Genomic DNA, 24484 nt, shown 5'->3' on the forward strand with positions numbered 1-24484 from the left:
TTTTAAGTACTTAATGGTCCTAGGTCTAAGGACTTTTAACACTAACCTTTAGAGGTCTTTAATGAAGCTAACCCTAAGGTCTTTTAAGCTCCATTACCTGCTTATTGCTCTTTGGTAGACCATCTCCCTTTTGGACCCTTCATGAGATGTAGCCTTCTCTCCCTTTGGTCCCGTGCTGAGATAGGTCTAAAAACAGATATCTATATTCTAACTCTTGTTCCCATTTATTTTCCCACATTAAATGATCAGTTCAATATGAGAAAATCATTTGGGATAGCTAGATATTATATTTTATGACATACCCTTTTTATTCAATTGGCCATAGGTTTACAAATTTGTAGGTTTAGACAATGTACTATGTTGATATATACAAATTTGGCAAATTAGACAACCTAGCTCCTTGGGTGACATTCAACGGTTTAGGTATTACTATATATGGATTTCTTTTGGAAATGAAGCTTTAAAGTGTTGATTTATTAGTTTAGGTAGCATGCCTCCTTGTTGTTCTTTATGCAACATTGTACAGGGATTGGTTTCAAATGTGCCGATTTGCTATTATAAGTAGCTCATCTCCCTAGTGATGATTGCTAGCTTAAGCAGCACCCAGGGATTCCTTTTGGAAGAGGCTGACCAGCCTTGCAAATTTATTGGTTGATTGGAAAGACATGGCAAGACTATGGATATGGATATGGACCTATTATAGGTAGCTCATCTCCCTAGTGATGATTTGCCAACTTAAGCAGCACCTAGGGATTCCTTTTGCAAGAGGCTGACCACCCTTGCAAATTTATTGACTGATTGGAAAGACTTTGGGACAATACTATGGATAAGGATCTTTCTTGTTATGGACATAATTTTTTTTGTACAAAACACTTGAATTATTGATGTGGCTAATGATCTCCTGTTGAGTCACATATGACACATACTACTTATTCTAGTATCACAAGACACTAAAACATGTAGTATGCGGATGACCAAAGGCATAAGACTAGAATCACGAACTTCGTTTGTGCGTTATCTTAGTGTGTTTGGAGGGCCACCTCGCTCTCGACTCTACGTGACTAAATGATAATGTGTGTGATGGGATCAATGATCTAATCCCACCGCCCATGCCAATATCTAACATGGGGTCTTAATGATCCCAAGGCGGTGGGATCGACGACTGCACGATTTTTGTGCGAATCTCAGGGAGGACAAGAGATAGAAAAAAGTCAATGCGTTGACCCGTTTCGTTCACGTCGAAGATTCAAACCCGAGACCTCACCTTTGGCAGCCCAACTCTCTAACCACATGCCTGCGTGGGATTGCTCATCCCCAAAACCATTCCACTCCCTTATAAAGTGAACTCGGACAGGGGGTCCGAGCTTCGCGAAAACTCTTAGTCCGTCGATCCCACCGCTGGCACTTCATTTAGTATAGTCGTGAGGACTGACGGCCGACAGTCTTATTAGGCTCTACCCCCTCGTGAGATCGACCGAAGAAACTTCCATGGACTTTGGGGTTCGTAAGCTCTCAGCGCTCAAGTCGCTCTCTTCACCAGAACCCGACAAATCTCGTAAGGGCGGGGTGGACGAGCCCATCATCCCCCTCATCACGCGCATCAATGCTCATCCCTCCTACTTCACAACCAGCTCTTGTTCAGGACGCATCTCCATCTCCGTCTTCCAAGACAGCCTCGAAAAAGTAACTTTGAAGAGTGATGGGGATGACGTTCCAGAGCCTCACACTGAAACGAACAGCAAGCCAACAAAGAAGAAGAAGAAGAAAGGAGGTAATTGGAGCTTTGTCTCTCACTCTTATGCAGATGCTGAGGACGTTGTCTGCACCGTCTTGCATGCGTGTCAACGCTTCAAGGAGGAACAAGAGCATCCAGTTGACCTCATGGTGTTCCGTTTTGAGCCCTTTATTCTGGCAGTTGAGTGCATAGACGTTGAGGCAGCTCAAACCCTTGTTTCCTGTGCCATTTCATCAGGATTCAGAGAGTCTGGTAGGTCTACATTTTACACTGTTTGAAGTTGTAATTTTATCATTTCAATAGTAAGTTTTCTCCCTTTGTAGATGTGCACATAGTTGGCTTTTATTTATGATCAGTTAGGTTTTGAACTATGATTTGCTTGCCTCTGACCGGCTGTAAAGTATGCATGTTTGTTTGCATCCATGCTTTGTCAAGGCCCTGCTTTTCCATAGTCACGACAACAACTCAGTATGTAGACCTTTGTGTTGATGTGCTCGTGTGTTTGTGTGTGGTGCATGCTGGGAGCGTATATTCATTCTTAGTTCTCCACCGACATTGGACATTGACAATGTCAGTGGGAATGTCCTAGTCAATATTATGCACGATAGAGCTGATGTTTATATTGTGTTATGGATAGCTACCATGAGCTTATAACTTGCAATTCGGCTACTCGATGGATCTAAGATTTCCTTAAATTCATCTAGGTATATGTGCAAGTGCGCAGATGCATGTGCTCACATGCATGGACACACACAAGCCTATACTTAAAGCTGTTGTAAATTTTCTTACATAAGGTCATAGGTGCACACTATCACGCTGCCTTCAGTCCACAAGGAGAAAGTAGTTCAGTCCACCTTGAGCCGGTGAGAAATTCAAGGTAGCTGGTTGAGAAGAGATTTAAAAGAAAAAATTCTGTTTGGATTTTGCAAGACAATAGTGTAAAAACAGCTATAATATTGTATAAGTTGCTGCTTTTTTTTTTTGAGGATTGGCGTGAAGGGATTTGTGTATGTCCGGGTTAAAGGGTTTTTCAGAAAACTGCTTTGGCACATGGACTTTTGGGCATTTGACTTTTGGATTCAATGGCGCCCAATATTGGATATTTGGCAAAGTGAAAGACTTTTAGCTTTTGAACTAATGACCGTCCAACTTCATAATAGTGCTTTATCTCTTTGGGCTCCCACATGGCTTTCGAACAACTTGGCCTTTTGGCCACAATGGTCACCCAACATGTTTTGGGGCGTGGCTTTGGGCATTACTTGGTTTTGTACATTATTTGTTCCTAAAATAAATTGTATTTGGTATGATGGTGATCATGAGGTCTATGAGAAGAATTTTAACAATCCGGAAGGATACGAAGATTCATTCGAGTCAAAGAGGTTTACCTTTTCCACCCTATCTTGGTAAAGGTGGTATCAAATCGATATATGGCTTGTAGGTTGCTGACTTGCTGATAAAGGGGTATGAAGAGGGTGAAAAAGAGGAGTCTTTAGATCATAGAGGGTTTAGAAATAATGTTGCTAACCATATTGTTGAGGTGATGCCATCTTATCGAAACTTTAGGAAGTGAATCTAACCCTTTCTGGACAAAAATCTACTTTTTGGGTTAATGAGGTCTTCATTGGACATATGTGCAGTCTTGAAGGACAAAGGCCAAGCTTGCTAATCAATATGAAAGAGATATTGTCACAAACTAATGAAGTGGCATGCATGTGGCATGGCCTAACTAACAGAATTCAGCCGAGGAGCCTAAAACCTAATGGAAGAAGCAGAAGAAGGTTTTACCAACTATCAGATTCTTGCTAAGTGGCCTAAAGAGGGTTAGGATTTAAATCCTAACCCTACCAACTTATTAAAACTTGGCTTGGTAAAACTTCTTCTGCCGCTTCTGCTTCTTCTCTTAGGGTTTAGGCCCCGGGGCTGAGATCTGCAGGCCGGCTAGGGTTGGGTTTGGGAACCCCCAACCCGTCGGGTCCTCAGTGGCTTGACATGTCAGCAATTTGTGACATCTCCCCTTCTTGAAAGAAGAGTAATTGTCCGCGATTACAATATACATGCAAAAAAACTGAAGTTAGCTCAAAATTTTTTGAGGGTCATTCCGAGGGACAAGCGGAGCTCTTGATATTCTGGCGTAGCAAAATTAGCTTTCACACCGAGACCGCGTTGATTTGTAACAGGTGTCTTGAGGCACTAAAATTACATACCGAGTCAATCTCACCCAATTAGGAATATTCAGTGGTTGGCACATCACAATGCAACACAAATGCTCACATATGCATGTTACAAGACAATGCACAACGCCGCTAAGCATTCCCCTGAGACAATCTGTGGTATGAAGCTACTCAACGACTACCTCGTCACTCCCCACGCGCACCAACCTTAAAAGGTCGAGGCCATGAGCTCAGAGGAGAGATACAACCAAACGCTCCCCAGGCTGCAGCCTGCGGCGCTCGGAGGTTCTAAACGCTCCCCAGACACCTCGTCTTTGTCGTTCAGAGGTTTTCCAACGTACAACAAAACGCTCCCCAAACATCCCGTTTGCGTCGGTTCTAGGCTCAAATGTTATCAAACAGCTTTTCTCACACTCCACTCTCAAGAGTAAATCACCAAGCTTTGAAACCAATCTATTTCAAACAAATTTGAAACAGTCTTTCTTAGACAAAATTCAAAAGCGTTCAAATACAAAACAACATCGTGGACGTCCGTACAATTGTCATGACATCATCTTTTACGCAAGAAATTTGTGTGTTGGTCTTGCTTTATTTTTGGTCACTTGGGTGCCATCGGACGGGGTCCCATAAGTTGGTGGGAACTCTTCTTTAAAAATAGGCCTCTCGGCAAGACTTTGTAAGTTGGTAAAACTTCTTGTGTTGCTTCTACTTCTTTTGCTATTTCTTCTTAGGGTCTAGGCCCTTCAGTCGGGATGTGTAGGTTGGCTCCGTTCTTTAGTGGCAAGCTTGACACGTCAGCAGTTTGTGACAAATTGTTGTTGGAACTCCAATGCTTTCTTCCAATGCACTGGATCAGGGTCAGATGGCGGCACCATATTCTTGAAGACTCCCCCGATCAGAACAGACGGCTAGGAAGGTCGTCGGTTAGAAGCTCTCGTACTTTTGGGTGCGGGAGGAGGGGGTACCACGTGGGGCATTTGAGGGGATAACATGTAATTTAAAAACTGTTGGAACCCCTGCAACATTGGGAGATTCTGCTGCGGGTGCCGTGAAAGAATGTTGCGAAGCTCGTCGAGGAGAAATTGCAGTTACTCTATTGAATCCATGAACGCCATGGTGCTTCGTGTGTTCTGGGAAGGACCGGTATGCTTTAGAAAAGCACACGACTAGAGCTCTGATACCACAACGGACAGGCACCACGTGCCAACGGAAGAGAACAGACGAGATAACTTTAAACACTTAAAAACAACTGAATTGAGAGAGAGTGCATGATACATGAGACGGGGATTGACGGAGTTCCACCCCAAGAGAGCTCTAACCCCAAATTGCACCCCTATCGGTATTTCTTGATATTGCTTCACCAAAGTATAAATGCTGGGACTCTTGCTCTGCTTCACCAAAGTAAAAACGTTGGGACTCTTGCTCTGCTTCTCCTCCTGCGAGGATGTCAGAGAAGAGATCTCCAACCTGTATTTAAAGGCCCTTGGCCTACCAAATGCAGTTACATAAAAAGCATCCAACTCTAAAAGCATATGGTCTCCAAAAAACAGCTATCACAATTTCAGGGAAATCCGTAGAGTCTGTCCGCCATGTCATCAACCAGCAACATAAAATGCGGAAGTCCGTACAGATTGCCACGTGGCACTATGAGCACAAATCACGGGCGTTCGAGAGTTGCCACGCCATCATCTTTTACGCATCAGATTGTGTGTGTGTGTGGGTCCTGCTTGCTTATTTTGTAAGGTGCAGCGGAATGAATGTTTGAACTTTGCTCAAGATGAGTGCTCCGAACTGTGCTCAAGGTTCCTTTTGTTTTTATGGAAGGTAGAGCCTTCCGTTCTTAATGAGAGAGTGCCATGATCACAACAAAGTAAATGGACACTGTGCGTGCAAGTGTATGAGACTAAGAGATAGAGATCTGCTTGGCGATGAGGCTTGATGAAAAATGCTATCTGATGGTGTCTTCAGGCGATGCAATCTGTGATGAAAACGCTAGGTTGATGGGATGAAAAACGATAGCATGGGGAGTCTTCTGTTGGGAGGGAAATCGCCACCAAGGGTTCTTGCATGAGAAGTTGCCCGTTGAGCGATGGAGCTCCTGCTGCCTCTTCTACCAAATAGTGCTAGTCTAGGTTTGCTTATATACAAACTTACTCAATTTGCCCTACCTACTTTCCAACAAAAGTCACTTAAAAATAATAAGTGAAAAATGTCAATAATAGGGTAAATAGGCTAAATGCACTGGAAAATCCCCTGAAGGATTTTGATGGATTCTGATGGGAATGCTTATGATCATGCTGTGTGCAACCAGAGGATATGCATCTACACTAAGTGACTGGGCATGCACGGTTTGCGAACAGACTCACAAAAGTGCCAGAACACTTGCTAATCTAGACTGACTGAACCCTTGTGTAACAAACTGCTGACGTGTCAAAGCCTGAAGAATGGAGCCAACTTACAGATGTGGCCGAGGGGCCTAAACTGTCACAAAGTGATGACGTGGCTGTCCGAGAGTAGAAACCCTAACTCTAATTTTTGCCAAAACCCTAATTGATGAAACCCTAATTTTGGAAACCCTAATTTTGTCCAAAACCCTAATTTTACTAAAACCCTAACCCTAAAATGTGAAACCCTAATTTTGTCTTTGCAATGAAGGATTTAGGTGATGCTGAGCACATCTTGGGCATGAGAATCAAGAGAGATAGAAAGCTGAAATTGCTCATCTTATCTCAAGAAAAGTACATTGCTAAATTACTTGACAGGTTTAACATGGTTGAAGCTAAGTCACTTGGAGTACCTTTACCTCCACACACAAAACTTAGCAAAGCCGATTGCCCAAAGGATGACGTGGCAATGAATGCTATGAAGGGAATCCCTTATGCATCAGCTTGTGGTTCTCTTATGTATGCGATGGTTGCCACTCGTCCTGACATTACCCATGCGATGGGAGTTGTTAGTAGATACATGTCCAATCCAGGCAAAGCACATTGGGAAGTTGTGAAATGCATTCTGAGATACTTGTCAGGTACACAATCTAGGTGTATATGCTATGGCAAAAGTGACTCGAAGTTGCAGGGCTATTGTGATGCAGATATGGCAGGTGACTTGGATACCAGGAAGTCCACTAGTGGCTATGTGTTTGCTATTGCTGGTGGTGCTGTCTCTTGGTGTTCACGACTGCAGAAAATTGTGGCATTGAGTACTACTGAGGTTGAATATATTTCAGCCATTGAGGCTTCTAAAGAGGCCATATGGTTGGGCAGACTTGTCAAAGAGCTTGGTATGCCTGCTAGTACTCCTGTCTACCCTATTTCTGTCCGAAACCCTAACCCTAATAAAAAAACCCTAACCCTAACCTTAACCCTGATTTGCTGACATGGCGGGCTAACACGTGGCTTGCTGTACGGACACCAGCGCGATTTTACGAAAAGCTGGCAGTTTTTTGGCTTTGCTTTTGGACCAGAAGCTTTTGAGTTTTAAAAGCTTTTTACTGTAACTGCTTTTCAGGCCAAGGGCCTTCAAATATGAGGCTAGGGCTCATTCTTTGGCATGCTTCCTGGAGAAGGTGCAGAGTCTAGAGTACCGGCTTGTACTGTGTTGATGCAATATAAAGAAATACCGAAAGGGGCGCCAAGGTTTGGGGCCAATACTCTCTGGGGTGGAATTTCGCCACTCCGTGTCGCGTGTCGTGTCTCTCTTTCAGTTCAGTTGTTATTGAAGTGCTAAAAACTGTATGTTCTTTTCTATTGGCACGTGGTGCCCGCCTTGTGACAGTGGTATCAGAGCATCAGGCGTGTGCTTTTCTGAAAGCATACGGGTCCTACAAAAGAGCAGACAGAGCTATTGGAATTTTATTTGACTCCAACCCGGACTTATTAGCCACTCCCACCGCGCATCGGGCGCGCTCCCGTCTTCACCGCTCATGTCTTACAGGGCATAAGCCATTAAGATCACTTGCAAAGAAGGATCCGATATTTGTTTCAAGTCACTGTTTTTCTCAAAAGCAGTGCCATGCAGATGTTGATGTCTATAGCTACCAAGCTGCACACTCCAAGTACTTGGCAAGCCTTCAAGAAAAAAATTTTGTCCGAAGTTATTTTGTTTCTGACATCTTCCTTCGGAGTGCAACTTTTGGCAGAGTGGGGTATCCTGAAATGCTTGCCATGGAAATCCTAACAGATTATAACTTGAAGTTTTTCGACATCTCCGAGTAGATGTCTCCTCACGATCAAACAACCTTGGAGGTCCAGTGCGATTGCTATCTTGGGACTACCATCGCCGCCAAAAAACATTGTTTGTCCAAGAGTTGATGGACCATGCTGTGCTCGGCTACGACCTTATGGAAGGAACCTAACCCTAATTTTTGATGTAGGTTTCAGGATGGAAAGTCAGTCGACTTTTCGAGTCGATTGATGTCGAGATTGCTTTTTGAGTTTGACTTCTGTTTGAGAACTTCTTCGATGATCTTGTTTGAAATTTGTTTGAAATGGATGGTATCTGTTTTGAACCTGTGTTGGTGCTGATTTGAATTGTTTGACTCTGGTTTAATACTGGCTTCATTGATTGGTGATTTTACTCCGGGTGTAGTAGTGAAAAATGATGTTTGAGAATGCTTGTTCATACTCATGGCCCAGACCCTTGTGGTTATTTGCGGGGGGAGTATTGAATGATTGAAAAGTGACGTTTTTACTCATGGCCCGGACCCTTGTGGTTATTTGCGGGGGGAGTATTGAATGATTGAAAAGTGATGTTTTTACTCATGGCTCGGACCCTTGTGGTTATTTGTGGGGGGAGTATTGAATGATTGAAAAGTGCTGTTTTTTTACTCATGGCCCGGACCCTTGTGGTTATTTACGGGGGGAGTATTGTTGTGGTTACTCATGGCCCGGACTTGGATGGTTATGCGGGAGGAGTATTAAGAAGTCTGAGTAGTGGTTACTCTCAGCACCTCTAAATGACGCAGGCTGCAATTTGGGGGGCGTTTGGTTGTAAAAGGCCTCTATATCTCCCGGCCCGGACCTTTTTAGGTTATGCGGGAGGAGTGATGAGGGAGTCGTTGTATATCTCCCGGCCAGGACCTTGTTAGGTTATGCGGGAGGAGTGTTCATCGGCGGCTTTATGTTTCTATGTCTTGTAACATGCATATGTAAGCATTTGTGTTGCATTGTGATGTGGCAACCACTGAATATTCCTAATTGGATGAGATTGCCTGGGTATGTAATTTTAGTGCATCAAGACACCCGTGGAAGATCCGTACGGTCTGGGTGTGATGGCTAATTTTACTACGCGGGAATATCAAGAGTTCCGATCTGGACAAAAGGAGAAGCTAACTCCTTGATCAAAAGAGCAGAAAGGAGAAGCTAACTCCTTGATCAAAACAGCCGAAAGGAGAAGCTAACTCCTTGATCAAAGGAGCAGAAAGGAGAAGCTAACTCCTTAATAAAAAGAGCAAACTCATTGTCCCTCGGAATGACCCTCGGAAATTTTTGAGCTAACTTGAGTTGTTTTGCAGATATGCTGTAATCGCGGACGATTACTCTCTTTCAAGAAGGGGAGATGTAACAAACTGCTAATGTGTCAAAGCCTAAAGAATGGAGCCAACTTATAGATGTGGCCGAGGGGCCTAAATTGTCACAAAGTGATGACGTGGCTGCCCGAGAGCAGAAACCCTAACCCTAATTTTTGCCAAAAAACCCTAATTGATGAAACCCTAATTCTGTCCGAAACCCTAATTCTATTGAAACCCTAACCCTAAAATCACAAACCCTAATTTTGTCCGAAACCCTAACCTTAAAATAAAAAAACCCTAACCCTGATTTGTTGACGTGGCGGGCTGACACGTGTCCTGTTGTACGGACACCAGCGCGATTTACGAAAAGCTGGCAGCTTTTTGACTTTGCTTTTGGACCAGAAGCTTTTGAGTTTTAAAAGCTTTTTACTGTAATTGCTTTTCAGGCCAAGGGCCTTTAAATATGAGGCTAGGGCTCATTCTCTGGCATGCTTCCTGGAGAAGGTGCAGAGTCTGGAGTACCGGCTTGTACTGTGTTGATGCAATATAAAGAAATACCGAAAGGGGCGCCAAGGTTTGGGGCCAATACTCTCTGGGGTGGAATTTCGCCCCTCCGTGTTGCGTGTCGTCTCTCTCTTTCAGTTCAGTTGTTATTGAAGTGCTAAAAACTGTCTGTTCTTTTCTATTGGCACGTGGTGCCCGTCTTGTGACACCGTCCACGGACACATAGGGTTGGATGTGTCACGTGACATCCCCTCCTTTTCAAAGTGAGGTACTGGTACCGAACTGTATGGCGTCGAGGGAGATTGCCAATAGCATCCGGAATCCTGGAAGGGACTCTTCATCGGCCCACTCTGATGTGTGGGTTGTGCGGTACTTGATCTTCATAAAGGTCTGCAACGCTTGCTTCTTTGGGCCACGCCGAAAGCGACAAAGTCTTCTGTGGCTCCTTCAATGCTTCAACTTCGTCGAGAGTAATGCTTCTTTCTTCTTCAAGAATCTCCATGGTTGAAAATTCCTGAAACCACTTCCAATCCAAAAACATGAACATACCCATTCCATGTAAAGTGAGTGGAAAAAATCTTGTCTTCCTAAAAGACTGTGCATGCAATGTAGATGAACAAAGAGACAGAGTGCCAAACCATTCACCCAACACACGCAAACAATGAGATCGAATCTTGTCGTGATGATCTAAATCAATCAACTGTGGCAATTCACAACGGAAATGCCCATGCTTGGTGCTCATACTTTCATGTGCTCGTTCTATGAATGTGTCATGCCAAGGAAGAGACATGGAATGTGACTTCCTTACATACATACTTTTTAGCTTTTCATGAACAATCCGCATACATTCGTGCTCATTCATGAGTGAAACGTGCCCAACGTACAATATGTCATGCCTAGGAAAAGGGATCACATAAAGACGCTGACTAAGATACAGGAAACGATCACGAATAAAATACTCGATCAATGCGTGCTGACTAATCATGCGAACACATAATACTTCCTGTGAGGGTTCTTTGGACCTAGGCTCGAGAGCCAAGATCGGTTCTTCGTGACTGATCGAATCTGCAATGAGGTTAGCTTCACTAGAGAAAGTATCAACTAACACATCATCCTTGTGAACAATCACATCATCTTCATGCAACTCATCATGCTTGTGAGAAATCACATCTTGATCATCATGCTTGTGAGAAATCACACCTTGATCATGCAAATCATCATGCTTGTCATTGTCATCCAAATCATCATGCTCATTATCATTCAAATCATCATGCAAATCATTGTCATTCAAATTCTGTGTATCATGCTTTGGAGAAGAAGAGACTGAGAGAGTCTCCTTATCTCGAATCTCTTGCATCTGTGCCTGAACTTGAGAAAAGAGTCGCAAGAATTCTTTCAAGTGAAGTCAAGTGTAGTGCCAAGATTTTCAAATACAGTACTCCAAAAAACACTACAAAATTTTGAGTCTCGATCAGAAATAGTCACTTTAGGCAAACCATGATATGGAAAAACAGTTTTCAGAAACAAAAGTGCAGCTTGATGTGCTGTGAGTGTTTTCTTACATGGAACAAAGTACGCTTGTTTAGAGAAACGATCAATAATAGTCCATATCATGTCATGTTTGTGTGTTGTGAGTGGGAAACCAGTAACAAAATCCATGGAAATATGTTCCCAAGGTCTTTCAAGAATTGGGGAGAGGGTGTAAAAGTCCCAATTTCTTACCTGTAGCTGCTTTGATGTTTTGACAAATCAAACAAGTTGAAACATACTGTTTAACATCCATTCTCATAGTAGGCTAATAGAAATCACGACATAAATTTTGAAAAGTTGCAGCAAATCCTCTATGTCCAACATAAGGTGGTTTGTGCAATTCTTCAATAATTAATGTACGAAAAGGTTTAGTTACACACAATTTTTGTTTGAAATAAAGGAAGTTTTCTTGAATAGTGTATTCGAGGAATGTGTGTACAGAATTATCAAGCATGTGCAACCATGTCGTTTTGAAGTCATCATCATGTGCATAAGTGTCAGGCATAGTATCAAAGGAAGTTCCCGTAATGGTTGATAGATGATTAAGTGAGGGTCTTCTACTCAAAGCATCAGCTATAATGTTTTCTTTACCAGGTTGGTATTGAATGTTGGGCTGGAAACTTTGAATAAAAGCGGCCCACTTAATATGTCTATCATCTATTAAGGGCTGAGAAAGTAAATATTTGATACTTTGTTGATCAGTTTTAATGATCAAGTCAGTACCCATTACATAGTGTTTCCAAATTTTCAATGCATGTATCACAGCAGTTAACTCTTTATCATAAGTACTGAACTTTGTTTCAGACGGTTTGAATTTACGACTTTCGAAAGCAATGGGATGGTTATCTTGCATAAGGACTGCACCGATACCTTTCCCACTAGCATCCGTGACTACCACAAAGAATGGTCTTTCAAAATCAGGCAATTGCAATACAGGTGCATTAGTCAAAGCATGTTTAAGTGCATTAAATGAGCTTTCTTGCAAATCAGTCCATTCATAAGGCGTCTTTTTCTTCAATAAGAGAGTCAAATAATGTGCTTTGTAAGCAAAATTACGAACAAATTTCCTGTAACAGCTACAAAGACCAATAAAAGATCGTAGCTCATGCAAGTTTTTGGGTCTAGGCCAGGATTGAATGGCTTCAATTTTCTTTGGATCGACATGTATTCCCTTACCCGATACAATGTCCCAAATATTCAATTTCAGATTGGAAAAATGAACTCTTGTCAGGATTCAAATACAAGTGATTTTGTGCAAGCAGATCAAATACACGTGTTAAATGTTGCTGATGCTCTTCTTCAGATTTACTGAAAACCAAAATGTCATCAAAAAATACAATCACAAAATCTTGGTGGTCAATGAAAATGCGATTCATCATGCGTGTGAATGTAGCTGGTGCATTTGTCAAACCAAATGGCATGACAAGAAATTCATAGTGTCCAGTTTGTGTTCTGAAAGCAGTTTTGTAGACGTCATGTTCAAACATTTTGACTTGGTGATATCTTGATTTAAGGTCAATTTTGCTAAAGATGTGTGCCCCTTTCAGTTTGTCTAATAGGTCATCTACTCTAGGAATTGGAAACCTATTCTTAATGGTGATCTTGTTTAAAGCCCTGTAGTCGATACACATACGAAAGGTTCTATTTTTCTTCTTGACAAGAAGTACTGGAGCTCCGTATGGTGAACTACTAGGTCGGATTAGGCCTCGGTCAAGTAAATCAATGATTTGAGTTTGTATTTTCCTGTGTGCGGTAGGATTTACACGATAAGGTGCTCTACAGGGAGGTTCACTACCCGGTATGATGTCAATTTTGTGGTCTTCGGGGCGTGATGGTGGAATTCCAGGTGGCAGATCATGCATGAAACAATCTTTAAATTGTGAAAGAAATTCATCGTGTGTGGAATGACGTGAAGTTTCAGTTTCAGCAGAAATTTGATTTACCAATACTAGATATGTTTTCCCCTGTTTTCGAATTGCTCGTTTGGCTTGAGTGTGAGAGAGAAGTGGAAATTTTTGTTGTGCTAGTGTTGCTTGGATGGAGAATGTTTTATTATGATGAGTGAGAGACATTGTACGTGTTTTATAATTAATCAACGGGTCAAATTCATGACGAAATGGCATTCCCAAAATCATATTGAGTCCATGCAATGGTGCTACCAAAAATGTACGTGCTTGTGTGAATTCACCAATGCAAACTTCAACAGTGACTTGAGTTTTACAATTAAAACGATGATTATTAAAAACAGTTTTGACCTTGTGAGGTGATGAAATTTCAGAGAGTGATAGTTGCTGTGCCAATTGTGTGGAAATGAAATCATGGCTACTACCATCATCTAGCAGAATGGTGACATTTTCACCCTTAACAGTGCCTTGCACTTTAAACAAAGTGTGAGGAGATATAGGAGTACCTGAGGATGGGTTGTCATCGTTATCATAATCAGGATCATATCCCTCACCGTAGTTAACTTCCACTTCATTGTCGTCGGGTGTAGCATCTTCGATGAGGGTAAGAGTAGCTCCGTTGGGGCGGTTGTTGTTGAAGGGTTTTTGATTTGAATTTCTGTTGACTCCATTGGAATGGCTATTGGATTGACCATTGCCCTTAGCATGACCATTTGGGCACTTGTCTGCATAGTGACCATATTGAAAGCATTTAAAACACTTCACCTTTTTGTTACCATTAGAATTTGGAGGAGAACGCTGGTTGAAAGGATGTTGGTTGCCTCGTTGCTGAGTGTTGTTGTGGTTGTTGCTTGTATGAGGTTGAGCAGTGGTAGGAGGATTGTCAAATCTTCGTCTTTTGAAAAAAGTACGGCTTTGGTGTTTACTTCTGTCAAAGTTAGGAGAAAAAGGAGGTCTCTTGTTGCGGTTAGTCCTAGCAGGTTGATCAGTGTGAGAAGAATGTCCACCTTTCTTCTTTTCTGCGTTGAGAGCCAAATTAATAGCCTTTGACAGAGAATCTGGTTCGAACATATCTACCTCAACACCAATTTGTAGTGCCAAGCCTAATATGTACTTACGCTTCAATTTCCTGCGACTAACATGTTCAATAGCTTGCAGTTGAATTAAACAGTTTCAAAAACGATCAGTGTAACCCTGTACATCTTCATTTCGACCCTGTCGAATTAAATCCCATTGACGTCGTGCTTTAGCTTTGTATTGTGTGGGCAAAAATTGAAGTAAAAACACTTTTTTGAATGCATGCCAGGTGCGTGGTCTCCTACCGTGTTGTTTGGTTGCGTTCCACCTCAATGCAGCGCTGCTAGTGAGATGATTGGATGCACACTTTACCATTTCACGCTCGGGAAAGTCTTCATCATGAAAATAGTCACCTAGTTGACTAACCCATGCTAGAACCGTGCTAGCATCTTTAGTGCCATCAAAATCTTTGAAAGTGAAGGCTTTTCTGCTAATTTTGTTTTTCTTGGGTGCCGATGCAGATTCGGTGCGTGCAGAATGCAATAATTTATCTTCAAGTTCTTGCCTTCGCATGCGTTCATATGTGAGTGACTGCTGTAAATTTTGAAGTTGCTCTGCAATCGTGGAGGCATGAGGAAGATGCGCCATGATTGCGTGCTTTTCTTTTTCTTTTCTTTTTTATTTTTCTATTTTTTATAAATAATTAAATGGTAATGCTTAAAAAGGCTATTTGGTGATATTTGCAGATGCAATATGCGGAATAAAATAAAATAAATAACAGAAATGTAATGTACTTAGCTGAGAACGAGCGGTGGCGTCCAGTCCAGAATGGCGATGCGCTAGGAAATTGCTAGAAGAGTGAGCGGTCCGATGGTGCGTCTGCGAGTCGGTTGAATTTCGTGGCGCTCGATATCTCGTATCCCCAAAGCAAAAAGCAATAGCAGTCGCAAAATTTTATCGCAAGTTATTCAGGTGACGTGCTTCTTGGCGGATTATTGTCGACTCAATTGTGATAGCCGGTTTTCAAAAAGAATCAATTTTGTTCTTTGAAAACTCGACGACTTCGAAAGAAAATTTGTCTCCGTCGGTGCCGATTAATTTTTTTGTTTTATTTTTGGCCAGTTTGAAGCTGAAGAATTTCCATCGGTGCCGACCAAGATTCACTGCCGTGGCGGATGGGTGAGTTTTGTCGAGGACCAAGAGTATTGAAAGAAGGGGTGTCTGACTTCTTAGAAAAGGAAGACTTTTAAGTTAAATTGGTGGGTTTGGTATTTAAATAGCAAAAGGAGACTTTTAAGCTTTCAAAACGGCAGACGACTGAATTCAAAGTCTTCAAAGTTAAAGTTAAGTTAACTTTTATGCATGATAATGTCTTGGCAGCGAGTACAAGAGGAAAACGAGCAGGCTGTGATGATTTGGGAGATAGCACTTTCTACAATGGAAATTGGGCTTTGTGATAGTAGGAAAGTATGTTCCCCAAGCAAAGGCGATTCTCTTGCTACCAATCAAAGGCACTGGTGCTACAGGAAATATGACATATCAGTCTAAGTGGCTCCATAACTATCATCCACTGCCAGTTCAACGTGTTGTTTATCTTGCTGATGATATTACTTGTCAAGTAAAGGGTATTGGAGACTTATATCTTGGTACCTTATTTTCTTCCACTCGAATTTTGCGAGGAGTATTACATGTACCAGATCTTCAACGTAATCTTCTTTCAGTTGCTAGACTTGTAGATCTTGGTCTGTTTGTTGGATTTGATCATACCAAATGCCGAATTGAGAAAGATGGACAGACTATAGCCACTGCTCCTCGAAACGGTAATTTGTTTGAACTCTCTCTCAACGATGCTATAGCAAATATTGTCACCGCTCCAGGTGATCATGATTGCAAAGTATGGCATCACCGTTTTGTTCATGCTGATTTCTCAAAACTCCTTGATCTTCAACGTCGTGATCTTGTTCATGGCATGGATCTTAAAGCCCATCCCCATATGGGAATTTGTGAATTTTGTGCTCTTGGGAAACACAATCGTAAACCCTTTCCTCTTTCAAATACAACTCATTCTCATGACATATTGGATCTTGTTCATACTGATATAAGTGGACCTCTACCTTCTTCGAGATCACAATATCGCTACTTCATTACTTTCATTGATGATTTCTCAAGGTATACGACTGTATTTCTACTTAGATAAAAATCTGAAGCCTTATCTGTTTTCAAACAATTCCATAAGGCTGCTGAACTTCAAACTGGTCGTCGCCTTAAGAAGCTTCGTAGTGACAATGGAGGCGAAAATGTTTCTCGAGAGTTTGTGAGTTACTGTGCTGACAGTGGAATTCATCATGAACACACTATTCCATATTCGCCTCAACAGAACGGTGTTGCTGAACGAAAGAATCGCACTATTCTCAATGTTGTAAGATGTATGCTGATTCATTCTGGCTTATCTCGTGTTTTCTGGGTTGAAGCTACTTTGACAGCAGCATTTATTCAGAATCATCTTCCTACTACTGTACCCTCTGGTAAGATACCCATCACAGCATGGACATGTGACATTCCTTCTGTATCTCATTTTCGAACCTTTGGATGTATTGCTTATATTCATGTTCCCAAAGAAACACGAACAAAGCTTGATGCTCCTGGTCTTAAAGTTATTTTTATTGGATATTCTGACACTTCCAAAGGCTATAAATTCTATGACCCTTCCTCTAAGAATATAATTGTGAATCGTGATGCTATTTTTAACGAACAGGTTATGGGAGGCTCATGGTCTATGGATGATTCTGATGATACCAGATCATTGCTTCAGGCTTTTCCATTTCTTTCAGAAGATGAAACTCTTCCTATAGAGCAACTTTCCTCTTCATAACCATCCATTCCAAATGTTACCAATGATGATATTGATATTGTTGTTGATCTGCCTATTGATTTTGAACATGGCTCATGTCATGTTTATGATGACGATATTGCTGATAATGCTTTTTCTACTTCTGAAGATCCCGTTACTTATGATGAAGCTATCTCTTCACCACAAAAGGATCAATGGCAAGAGGCTATGGAAGCAGAGTACCATTCTCTTATCTCTAAAGGTACATGGATACTAATTGAATTACCTCCCGGTCTTACAGCTATTAAATGTAAGTGGGTGTATAAGACAAAAGTAAAAGCAGATGGATCTTTTGACAAGTTTAAGGCGCGTTTAGTTGCAAAAGGTTACTTCCAAGTAGCTGGTGTTGATTATCAAGAGACTTTTTCACCAGTTGTTCGCATTACAAGTGTTCGAGTTTTATTGGCATTTGCTGTTCAATTTGATTTAGAAGCTCATCAAATGGATGTGCGAACTGCTTTTCTTAATGGTGACTTGGAAGAGGAAATTTATATGGAACAACCAGAAGGGTTTGTTATTCCAGGTAAAGAAGACCTTGTTGCTCAACTCCATAAGGCACTATATGGTCTCAAACAAGCTTCGCGAGCCTGGTATACAAAATTTGATCTTTTTCTCACCTCTAAAGGATTCATCTCTTGCTCGTCAGACCCCAACTTATACATAAAACGCCAAGGTAGCAGTTTTGTGATTCTTGCTCTTTATGTGGATGATACCATCCTTGTTTCCAATGATTTGGGATTTCTTCAGCAAGTGAAAAAGTTATTGTCTTCTGCATTCGATATGGTGGATCTTGGAGAGATTCACTCTTGTCTTGGCATTCAAATCCAACGGAACCGTACAATAGGTATTTTATTCCTTCGACAATCAAAGTTTATTATAGATACTATTCAAAAATTTGATATGGAATCTGCACATTCAGCCAACACACCTTGTCTTCCGAGCTCTACGAAGAATACTTCTGACAATGGCGGTCAACTTGTCACAAATCAACCTTATGCTAACTTGATTGGATGTCTTCAGTTTGTTGGCATGAACACTCGTCTTGATATTCTGTTTGCTGCTAATTATCTTGGACAACATCTTGCATGTCCTTCTCTTAAGCATTGGTCTGCTGCAAAGCGTGTATTGAAATACTTGAAAGGCACTACAGATTTTGGTTTAGTCTATCGACGACAACTCACATCGGATTCTATGAAATCTCTTTCTCTTTTGGGTTACACAGATGCAGACTGGGCAAGCTCACATTTATCTATGCGATCTACTAGTGGAAATTGCTTCTCTATAAATGGTTGTTTTGTTTCTTGGACCAGCAAGAAACAACGTTGTGTTGCAGTTTCTACGACTGAGTTAGAATATGTTGTGGCATCACTTGCAGCTCGTGAGTTGATTTAGCTTCGACAAATGCTGGTTGATATTGGTCACTCTCCTCTTTCTAGCACACCCTTGCGGTGTGACAACCAAAGTGCTATTAGTCTTGCAAAAGACTATGTTCAACATAATAAGTCAAAGCACATTGCTGTCCATTATCATTATGTCAGGTATGAAGTACGCAAAGGAACCATTATGGTTGAACACTATCCAAGTGACCAGATGATTGCAGACATTTTGACCAAAGGCCTCAATGAGTCACGTTTCATTCTCTTGTGCTCGGAGCTTGGAGTTGCTTCGGCCTCACTCTTTCTAGATTAGCTTCTTTGCTATTGTAATAGCTTTGTACATATGACATTGTAATCTTTTAGGTACCATGCACTATGCACACTCCACATTTGCACCTTGTGATATCTAAGTCACTTGAATATTTGTACATAGATGCACAATTCACCTTCACATCATCACCGCTGGTTCATATTTCACATTGTATAGGGGCTTGGGTTTTTCCCTTGAACTCCCCAAGGGTTTTTTCATCCAAAGAGACCTTCGTTTGAGTGGGGGGTGTTGGAGCTATATATGGCTCACTCTACTGAACTTGGTCTCACCTATATATTTGTATCTTGTCCTCAATATGAATCAGTCTTTGGGAGCGTATATGGTGCGTCTCTTGTCTCGTCTCTCTCTCTTTCTCTCTACATCTCAACATGATACCACTGTTGGTAGAAGAGGGGGAGATCGACCACTTAGAATATTCAACACAAACTTTCAAGCCATCACCATCAAACTGTCCACCTCTTCTTCCAATTTCCAAGCACACACACTCACCTAGACTATGACACACACACACATACAATAAACATAGAATTGACATAGACATGCTTGTAAGAGAGTATAAGAGATGTGTAAGAGATGGAGACTAGATTAGAGAGTACACAGCAAATAACCATAGCTTAAGAGAGTAGAGAAGAGAATCTGCAAGAGAAAGGTCTAAATTTAGCCCCAAACTCCACGGCACCACTCTTGTGGAGTTGGTATTTAATATATTACTTTGAGTTTAAGGTGCCAAAAATTGAGGCCCCTCTTTTACAACCACTTTACTTTTGCAAATGAGTGAAGCTCATTAGTTCTTGCATGACCCATAAGAGGAGTTCCCACTACAACTATTTACAAAGCCATAGTGGCTTATTGAAATGATGTTCTAAGATACTGTGCAAATATAAAGTGGCCAAGAGTAGTTGCCGTCGCCTCTTCATCAACTCCCCGCATTATACTCTACAAAACCATCATCAACTCAATTAGTAAAATAAATAGACAGTACATAATTAACCATTACGCCCAGCTATCCCAATTGCAGCTAACCACTACAATAGGAGGGTGCCCAGTCTCGTAACATCCCTCCCACCAGGGATAGCAACTGTCCTCAGTTGCTCAATAGAGAAATCAACTGGACCGTGAGTGATGGAAAGTGTGGAGAAGGTCGGGAAAGTTGCGAAAAAACTTTTCAGGCATCCATTTGGCATCTTCTCTAGGGTAGCCTTTGAAAATCAAAAGGTAACGGTTATAAACCATTCCAGTGCGTGTAGTGGTGGTGTCATGGTCAACTTTTTTGTCAGGGATGAGCTGCTCTTCTTGGTCTACATGTGAAGGTGGGTCTTCATAAATGTGGTGTGTAGGTAGGGGTCCTCGGAATGGGCGTAAAAGACTAATGTGAAAGGCATTGTGAATATGCCAATGTGCAGGTAGGTCTAAACGAAAAGAAACATTGTTAATGACCGCTGAGATTTTGAAAGGTCCATAAAAACGACGAGCAAGTTTAACAAAGACATTAGTATCAACACTTTTGATCCTTCGTTTGTCGATGCGAAGTAAAACATGATCACCTTCTTTGAATTGGTGTGCCTTGCTGTGCTTGTTAGCATGCTTGGTGTAAAGTTCTTGTGAGTGTTTAATGGCAGAATGCACACTTGCATAAATATCATGGAAGTCAGTAGTGAAATAATCAGCGGCAGGCACAACATTAGAAAGACGTGAAGCAGGAGTAGGAAGTGAGTGACCATATACAATTTCAAAGGGAGATGTACCCGTGGCAGTGTGAGTGGTGTTATTGTATGCAAATTGCAAAATATGTAGGTCGTCATCCCATTTCTTAGGTTGAGAGGAAACATAAGCCTTCAACAAGTCAATAATAGTGCGGTTGGTCACTTCGGTTTGACCATTAGATTCATGATGAAATGCAGAAGTGAAGTCAAGTGTAGTGCCAAGATTTTCAAATACAGTAGTTCAAAAAGCACTACAAAATTTTGAGTCTCGATCAGAAATAATCACTTTGTAAACCATGATGTGCAAAAACAGTCTTTAGAAACAAAAGTGCAGCTTGATGTGCTGTGAGTGTTTTCTTACATTAAACAAAGTATGCTTGTTTAGAGAAACGATCAATAATAGTCCATATCTTGTCATGTTTGTGTGTTGTGAGTGGGAAACCAGTAACAAAATCCATGGAAATATGTTCCCAAGGTCTTTCAGGAATGGGGAGAGGGTGTAAAAGTCCCAATTTCTTACCTGTAGCTGCTTTGATTTTTTGACAAATCAAACAAGTTGACACATACTGTTTAACATCCATTCTCATATTAGGCCAATAGAAATCACGACATAAATTTTGAAAAGTGGCAGCAAATCCTCTATGTCCAGCATAAGGTGGTTTGTGCAATTCTTCAATAATTAATGTACGAAAAGGTTTAGTTACACACAATTTTTGTTTGAAATAAAGGAAGTTTTCTTGAATAGTGTATTCGAGGAATGTGTGTACAGAATTATCAAGCATGTGCAACCATGTCGTTTTGAAGTCATCATCATGTGCATAAGTGTCAGGCATAGTATCAAAGGAAGTTCCCGTAATGGTTGATAGATGATTAAGTGAGGGTCTTCTACTCAAAGCATCAGGTACAACGTTTTCTTTACCAGGTTGGTATTGAATGTTGGGCTGGAAACTTTGAATAAAAGCGGCCCACTTAATATGTCTATCATCTATTAAGGACTGAGAAAGTAAATATTTGATACTTTGTTGATCAGTTTTAATGATCAAGTCAGTACCCATTACATAGTATTTCCAAATTTTCAATGCATGTACCACAACAGTTAACTCTTTATCATAAGTACTGAACTTTGTTTCAGACGGTTTGAATTTACGACTTTCGAAAGCAATGGGATGGTTATCTTGCATAAGGACTGCACCGATACCTTTCCTACTAGCATCCGTGACTACCACAAAGAATGGTCTTTCAAAGTCAGGCAATTGCAATACAAGTGCATTAGTCAAAGCATGTTTAAGTGCATTAAATGAGCTTTCTTGCAAATCGGTCCATTCATAAGACGTGTTTTTCTTCAACAAGAGAGTCAAATAATGTGCTTTGTAAGCAAAATTACGAACAAATTTCCTGTAATAGCTGCAAAGACCGATAAAAGATCGTAGCTCATGCAAGTTTTTGGGTCTAGGCCAGGATTGAATGGCTTCAATTTCTTTGGATCGACATGTATTCCCTTACCCAGTACAATATGTCCCAAATATTCAATTTCAGATTGGAAAAATGAACTCTTGTCAGGATTCAAATACAAGTGATTTTGTGCAAGCAGATCAAATACACGTATTAAATGTTGCTTATGCTCTTCTTCAGATTTACTGAAAACCAAAATGTCATAAAAAAATACGATCACAAAATCTTGGTGGTCAATGAAAATGCGATTCATCATGCGTGTGAATGTAGCTGGTACATTTGTCAAACTAAATGGCATGACAAGAAATTCATAGTGCCCAGTTTGTGTTCTGAAAGCAGTTTTGTAGAGATCATGTTCAAACATTTTGACTTGGTGATACCCTGATTTAAGGTCAATTTTGCTAAAGATGTTTGCCCATTTCAGTTTGTCTAGTAGATCATCCACTCTAGGAATAGGAAATCTATTCTTAATGGTGATCTTGTTTAAAGCCCTGTAGTCGATACATATACGAAAGGTTCCATTTTTCTTTTTAACAAGAAGTACTGGAGCTCCGTATGGTGAACTACTGGGTCGGATTAGGCCTCGGTCAAGTAAATCAATGATTTGAGTTTGTATTTCCCTGTGTGTGGTAGGATTTACACGATAAGGTGCTCTACAGGGAGGTTTACTATCCGGTATGATGTCAATTTTGTGGTCTTCGGGGCGTGATGGTGGAATTCCAGGTGGCAGATCATGCATGAAACAGTCTTTAAATTGTGAGAGAAATTCATCGTGTGTGGAATTTCGTGAAGTTTCAGTTTCAGCAGAAATTTGATTTACCAAGACTAGATATGTTTTCCCCTGTTTGCGAGTTGCTCGTTTGGCTTGAGTGTCAGAGAGGAGTGGAAATTTTTGATGTGCCAGTGTTGCTTGGATGGAGAAATTTTTATTATTATGAGTGAGAGACATTGTACGTGTGTTATAATTAATCAACGGATCAAATTCGTGACGAAATGGCATTCCCAAAATCATATGGAGTCCATGCAATGGTGCTACCAAAAATGTACGTGCTTGTGTGAATTCACCAATGCAAACTTCAACAGTGACTTGAGTTTTACAATTAAAACATTGATTATTAAAAACAGTTTTGACCTTGTGAGGTGATGAAATTTCAGAGAGTGATAGTTGCTGTGCCAATCGTGTGGAAATGAAATCATGGCTACTACCATCATCTAGCAGAATGGTGACATTTTCACCCTTAACAGTGCCTTGCACTTTAAACAAAGTGTGAGGAGATATAGGAGTACCTGAGGATGGGTTGTCATCGTTATCATAATCAGGATCATATCCCTCACCGTAGTTAACTTCCACTTCATTGTCGTCAGGTGTAGCATCTTCGATGAGGTTAAGAGTAGCTCCGTTGGGGCGGTTCTTGTTGAACGGTTTCTGATTTGAATTCCTGTTGACTCCATTTGAATGGCCATTGGATTGACCATTGCCCTTAGCATGACCATTTGGGCACTTATCGGCATAGTGACCATACTAAAAGTATTTAAAACACTTCACCTTTTTGTTACCATTAGAATTTGGAGGAGAACGCTGGTTGAAAGATTTTCATTGACCAGCAAGATTTTGTGATTGTATTTTTTGATGACATTTTGGTTTTCAGTAAATCTGAAGAAGAGCATAAGCAACATTTAATACGTGTATTTGATCTGCTTGCACAAAATCACTTGTATTTGAATCCTGCCAAGAGTTCATTTTTCCAATCTGAAATTGAATATTTGCGACATATTGTATCGGGTAAGGGAATACATGTCGATCCAAAGAAAATTGAAGCTATTCAATCCTGGCCTAGACCCAAAAACTTGCATGAGCTACGATCTTTTATTGGTCTTTGCAGCTATTACAGTAAATTTGTTCGTAATTTTGCTTACAAAGCACATTATTTGACTCTCTTGTTGAAGAAAAACACGCCTTATGAATGAACCGATTTGCAAGAAAGCTCATTTAATGCACTTAAACATGCTTTGACTAATGCACCTGTATTGCAATTGCCTGACTTTGAAAGACCATTCTTTGTGGTAGTCACGGATGCTAGTAGGGAAGGTATCGGTGCAGTCCTTATGCAAGATAACCATCCCATTGCTTTCGAAAGTCGTAAATTCAAACCGTCTAAAACAAAGTTCAATACTTATGATAAAGAGTTAATTGTTGTGGTACATGCATTGAAAATTTGGAAACACTATGTAATGGGTACTGACTTGATCATTAAAACTGATCAACAAAGTATCAAATATTTACTTTCTCAGCCCTTAATAGATGATAGACATATTAAGTGGGCCGCTTTTATTCAAAGTTTCCAGCCCAACATTCAATACC

General features: G+C 40.9%; 1 protein-coding gene across 1 annotated transcript in view; it reads left to right on the forward strand.

Moving 5' to 3' along the window:
• Positions 1 to 1375: 1375 nt before the first annotated feature.
• LOC147438898 (Met-10+ like family protein / kelch repeat-containing protein) overlaps positions 1376 to 24484 on the forward strand; it is a 112736-nt gene continuing 89627 nt past the window's right edge. Inside the window, exon 1 of the mRNA XM_086484856.1 lies at positions 1376 to 1987. Coding sequence (XP_086340982.1) covers positions 1489 to 1987 — 499 coding nt within the window. The 5' untranslated portion in view covers positions 1376 to 1488. The remainder of the gene's footprint in view (positions 1988 to 24484) is intronic.

Source organism: Adiantum capillus-veneris, chromosome 16 (genome assembly GCF_014529385.1).
Source record: "Adiantum capillus-veneris isolate H3 chromosome 16, ASM1452938v2, whole genome shotgun sequence".
Lineage (NCBI taxonomy): Eukaryota > Viridiplantae > Streptophyta > Polypodiopsida > Polypodiales > Pteridaceae > Adiantum > Adiantum capillus-veneris.